Source organism: Miscanthus floridulus, chromosome 11 (genome assembly GCF_019320115.1).
Source record: "Miscanthus floridulus cultivar M001 chromosome 11, ASM1932011v1, whole genome shotgun sequence".
In the NCBI taxonomy this organism is placed as follows: Eukaryota; Viridiplantae; Streptophyta; class Magnoliopsida; order Poales; family Poaceae; genus Miscanthus; species Miscanthus floridulus.
Window position 1 is genome coordinate 78,881,957 of NC_089590.1, and position 5,441 is coordinate 78,887,397.

Here is a 5,441-nt window from a genome sequence, read left to right on the forward strand (position 1 = left end):
ACATGATTCGTGCATGGTCATGCATGGGTAGGATGAAATGTCAATCTCGGTAAAAGAGGAGGAAAATCGAGAAAATATTACCAACCTGTCCTTGTTATTAATTCACCTGAATTTATCTAGAACGAAAAAGATCAAGTCTGTTAGCTAGTTTTTTTCGTGAGAGCGCGAGGCTACCAAAATGTGGTGTTTATATTAGGGCCGGGGGAAATGAACAATAATAGTGCTTCACATGAGAGAGATCGAGAGCACAACTGATGCTTTCATGGATCCCCTACATATACTTATTATTAGGAGAAGCTAGCCAGTGTGCTAATTATGAAAGAGATGAACGATGATTACATGTTGGCTAGCTATATATTGATCGGCCCCGTTCGCTGGGCTGAATTTGACTGAAAACACCGTTCCGGCTGAATTGTTGTGAGAGAAAAATACTGTTCCGGCTGAAAAAAGAAGCCGAATAAGCCGGCTTTTGTGACCAGCCGAACGGCACTCTAATTTGAGGGCACTATTAAGCCTTTGTGGCATAATAACCGTACCTAGCTGCAAAATGACGGCTGCTGGCACGTACTCATCACTCATCAGTCGCAGATATTGATATGCTGAAGAACAACGAAGGCAGTACCGCGAAGTGGTCCAAGGACCGACCATATGGTGTCCGCTAGGCGCTGGGCAGATAGACCGGATTAGGCAAGGCAACAACTGCAAGCGCGAGTACGCAAAACCACCATAAACACGAGCTGGCCGGAGAGAAATCGATCAAAAAGGTAGTACGGTGGTCCTGAGATTTGCCTTTTACACAAAGCAACATACACACACAATTACTCACCCACACACGCAGTCATGCACCAACGGATAGATGTACGCCATCACCATGTCTCCTAGCTATGTGTATCTCGACGACTCGCCGATCTCTCCGTCCGTCCTATAGCAGGGTGCATCATGTATGGCTGGCGCCAACAATTAAACCGATCGACTAGCATGGCACTAGCAGGCAGGTCCTCCGCGTACGGCGAACACCGGAAACGACCCATCGCACAGTACGCGCTGCACACTGTGCTGCCACTGACTCATTGTATCGGAATAACTACGCGCGTACGTACGTGTACTAGCAGTACTTGGTGCTCGCCAGGCGTCGATCGCAGCCAGCCGGCAGCTGTGTGATCTTCGGCTCTACGGAGGCGCCCGGACGGCCGGTGTCTGTCCCCACCACGGGAAAAAGGCCCTTTTTCCTCGTGCCCCGCCGCCGTGTGCGGTGTGCCACCATTCCTGGGTCCTGACCCGCGCGAGGCGGCCGCTGGCCGCTGCACCATCGCGGCTCCAGTCCAGCTCCACCCGCCACGCGCGACCGCCCGTGGTAGCGGGTAAGTCTCTGGGGACTGGCCGCCTCTGGTTGTAAGTTGTAACCACAACTGGCTTCCGCCTAACCCAGGCTGTAAAGATTTCGTCTCCTCGCTCGCGCACACGCGCGCAGGCGCAGGCACACCACCAGCCGCACCACGCACGCGGACCAGCAGGGCCAGAGCCAGCCACTGAGCCAGGCAACCAGCCCACACCACACCGGCTGCTCCCCACCGGCCCACCACCCCACTCCGCTCCACTAACCAACGCCCAGGATTTTTAATAATCCCGCCACAACCCAACCACTCCGCCCGCTTTCCTCCGCGCGTTTCAAAATCAGCCAACACCACAGCAAAGCGAGGCGACGAGGGCTGCAGCGCTGCGGTAACAACGTGGGATTAATCGTTAATCAACCGGGCAGGTAATCTGACGGGGGTAATAAAGCGGGGGGGATTAGTGCGGGGTCGTTTGAAGCCGGGTATAAAAACTGCGAGGCTACCAAAGGCGACCTCGCGAAAAACTACCTGGGCCGCCACCAACACCGCCACAGCCTCGCTCCCGCCTCCCGAGCCGAGCGCGCAACGGAACTAGCCGCCGCCGCGGCGTTCCAGATGCGGTTCGGACACCAGATCTCTCCCGCGCGCTCCGACGACGCCGAGGAGGAGGAGGAAGAGGACGACGAGGAGGAAGAGCTTGGGGAGGAGTATGACGAGATGGAGAGCGAGGGGACGGCCTCGCCGCCGATGATGCTCCGGGCAGGGAGGGGAGCAGGAGGAGGAGGAGGAGGGGGAGGGCTGGTGGGCGCCGTCGTGGGGGCGCTGCGGAGGTCGCTGGTGATGTGCAGCGCCGGCGCCGTGGGTGTCGACGACGACGAGGAGGAGGACGGCAGCGAGGACGAGGGGATCGAGATTGGGCGGCCCACGGACGTGCGGCACGTCTCGCACGTCACCTTCGATCGTTTCGGCGGCTTCCTCGGCCTCCCCGCCGACCTCGAGCCAGACGTGCCGCGGCGCACGCCCAGTGCCAGGTGAGCTGCTCGCCACTGCCGTGCCGTGCGAATGATTCATAAGCGTTCATTACTTCTTTTTTTTGTCTCTTGGATTTTTCCCTTTAGCAGCCTGTAGCTTTGTGTGCCTTGATTTTTTTTTTCGACGGCTTCCGTGACGGAATTGTAGCTTTCTGATGAAGTGGCCGTTGTCCAAACACGCTGCGTGAAAAATGGGGTGTTCCTAAATTCAGTTTGAGTGGCACGCTGTTTTCAGCGGGCGTTCCTAAGCAAGCTGGCGGAAGTGAGCTCTGAGCTGTGTTTTGTTCTTCTCTGTGTTTAGCAATGATACAGTTCTGTAATAAGGTGGTTAGTTAAGGGGTTCGAATTAATTAGTAGTAACTGAACAAGTTGATCTCGTGAAGAGAGACGACAGACAGTACTTTTAAAGTACTACGAGTTGTTGTTTTCTGTATCAGCAAGTACAGATGAGAATTTAGTTATTTTGGATTGTTCACTCTGCTCTGCACCTGGCGTAGAACAGATTCTGAAGATGAATTTTCAGGACATATTGTTCTGAAGATAAATGCATTCTTATGAAAAAAAATTGTTTATAGGATATACTTACATGGGTAATGGTATATTGAGCCCTCAAGTGAATTTTGTCGCCAAACTTTATCTGCCCATGTGCTTTGAAGCAACAAGGCTGTTTGAGGTGGTTGGCCTGTTGGGCAACATGGGGCAACTAATAAAGAATCTTCTAACTTATCTTTTATTTTGGGGTATGTTCATTTGTACTTGTATCAAATATGGTCTCAGATGTTTTTGTCCTTTTCCATTTTAAAAATGGCTTTGCATGGCATTTTTAGGTTGTTGAAATAAGATCAGGATCTTCTTCAGTTGACCTATTCGATTGAGCTAAGGACTATGGACAGTTTCCTTGCCGTGTTTGCTGTCACATTCTATCTCTTTACTAGTAGTTGTTGCCAATACAGTGTTTAGCTGTTATGGTGACCTGAATGCCATATGGCCTTTAAACATGTCCCCGTTCACTATTTGTGCTAGTTTCTAACTTTTTCCAGGCCAAATTCTACATGCAGTGTAAGTGTATTTGGAATTTCGCCTACCTCTCTGCAATGTTCATATGATCGAAGAGGAAACAGCGTGCCCACAATATTGCTAATGATGCAGAGGAAGTTATATGAGCGTGAAGGACTTAAGGTATACCCAACCGAGCAAACAAAGTTAGAATTGGAATATTAGTATTCAGCCCTGTAGTGACACTTATATATGCCCACTTTTGTCTTAGATTGAAGGGATCTTTAGGATTAATGGAGAAAATAGCCAGGAAGTCTATGTCAGGGACCAATTAAACAGTGGAGTGGTTCCAAATGAAGTTGACTTGCACTGCCTTGCCGGGCTGATAAAGGTACTTTGAACTCCCCAATTTACCATTGGTCTTCCATGTGATTTCTTTCTTTGACCTCCAGATTGAGAAAGAATGGAAAATGACAGCCAAAGATGCAGAGTTGCAGATAACACCTTAAGTGTTATGAATATCAAACAGTTAGGAGTTAGGAATAATTAACATGTAGTTATTTTTATTGTGGGATGCCCAAGTTCCCATTACTTATTTATTTTCTTGTACATCATTCCATGATCTGTGTTGTGCCTTTTGTAGGCATGGTTTCGGGAGCTTCCTTCAGGTGTATTGGATGCACTAACACCAGAACAAGTAATACACTGCAACACGGAAGAGGAGTGCGCTCTCTTTGCTTCTATGCTACCACCAGTTGAAGCAGCATTACTTGATTGGGCCATTAATCTGATGGCTGATGTTGTAGAGCAAGAAAACTACAACAAGATGAATGCCCGGAACATCGCTATGGTTTTTGCACCTAATATGACTCAGGTTAACTGACATGCATCTTACTATGTCTGCAGATTATACAAGGTTTATACCTACACATACACTAATCCTGGCGTATTTCTCTTACAGATGGTCGATCCATTAACTGCCCTGATACATGCAGTTCAGGTGATGAGTTTCCTCAAGACTTTAATCATGAAGACATTAAAGGAACGAAAGGAGAAAGATGGAGCACTTCAGGCATCACAATCATGCTCTGGTTCTCCAAATGACCAAGATGAACATCAGATGTCAGAGCACTTGGAGAAACCTTCAGTTCTGTCAAGTCAAAAAGACTTTGATTTTCCCATGATTGATAGGGACACTCCTGTTCAAGTCCTTGGAGCTGAGAAAGCTCTCCATCATGACTCACAGATCCGTTCTGATGAGCCAAAAAAGTTTGGAATTGGTATGGACCACAAGAAAAGCCAAAGTGGTGTTTCCTCTCTTGGCAGCGATTTGAACAATCGATTCAACACTTCTGGAAGAGAATTCAGCAGTTCTGGAAGAGAATTTGGTAACAGAAATGGCGAAGGCTTGTTTGACAGATTTAGTTTTAGGAAAGGGGTTGAGAGGCTTTGCAGGCATCCCGTGTTTCAGTTGAGTAGGTCCATGAAGAAGTCTGCAGATGTCGTGGTCTTTGATGCCCCGCGAGAAGCAAGACAAGCTTGGGTATGATACAATAACGACATTGTATGTACTATGTAGTTGGTAATTCTGTTGTTTACACCTCTGTGTTTAGCTGATAAGCCATTCCCCTAGTTTGTGTGAGTAGAACCGGTTAGCCTGTAAGCTATTACAAAATCGAGGTTATCTGGTTGTATATTATCGCTGTTTACTTCAGACGAAAGTGTCTGGAGAAGTAGCATGTGGTATACGGAACGAACGAAAGCCACAGTGAACTCAGGCTCCGTGGCTCTGTGCTGCATACCTCAAACGTTAGTGATGTCTTGATGGTCTATTATAATCTTGCTGATATTCTGTAACCTTATTGGCCTGTACAACAACTATTAGTAAAAAACTGTTGTATAAATGCGTCTCCTCTTTTTTTAGTAGACATGCATTCACCAAGTGAATGAAATAAAAAGGATAAGAATGCATGGCTGGACTACTAGGACTGCTAGGTACCACCTCGGTGCTGTTTGGTTCGCCGTTTTGAACCCGTCATCGATTCACACCGCGAATGGTTAGCGTTGCTTTGCGTTTGGA

At 48.3% G+C, this 5,441-nt stretch overlaps 1 protein-coding gene across 2 annotated transcripts; it reads left to right on the top strand.

Annotated features, from left to right (window-relative positions):
- The first annotated feature begins 1,815 nt into the window (after positions 1-1,815).
- Positions 1,816-5,134, top strand: LOC136491312 (rho GTPase-activating protein 5-like). 2 transcript variants are annotated; one of them, XM_066487579.1, is made up of 5 exons: positions 1,816-2,365; positions 3,424-3,544; positions 3,633-3,752; positions 4,005-4,235; positions 4,323-5,134. In XM_066487579.1, the coding sequence occupies exons 1-5, from the start codon at positions 1,950-1,952 to the stop codon at positions 4,908-4,910; spliced, it is 1,476 nt and encodes a 491-aa protein (XP_066343676.1). In that variant the 5' UTR covers positions 1,816-1,949; the 3' UTR covers positions 4,911-5,134. The 2 variants fall into 2 exon arrangements, with proteins under 2 accessions (XP_066343676.1, XP_066343675.1); XM_066487578.1 differs by having other exon boundaries at positions 1,824-2,365; positions 3,406-3,544.
- The last annotated feature ends 307 nt before the right edge of the window (positions 5,135-5,441 follow it).

Excerpts from the sequence above, each read along its gene's own strand:
- LOC136491312 (XM_066487578.1), top strand. The coding sequence starts at position 1,950 with ATGCGGTTCGGACACCAGATCTCTCCCGCGCGCTCCGACGACGCCGAG. Across the intron at positions 2,366-3,405 it reads CGGCGCACGCCCAGTGCCAG|GCCAAATTCTACATGCAGTG; the intron begins GTGAGCTGCTCG and ends AACTTTTTCCAG. Across the intron at positions 4,236-4,322 it reads TTGCACCTAATATGACTCAG|ATGGTCGATCCATTAACTGC; the intron begins GTTAACTGACAT and ends TTTCTCTTACAG.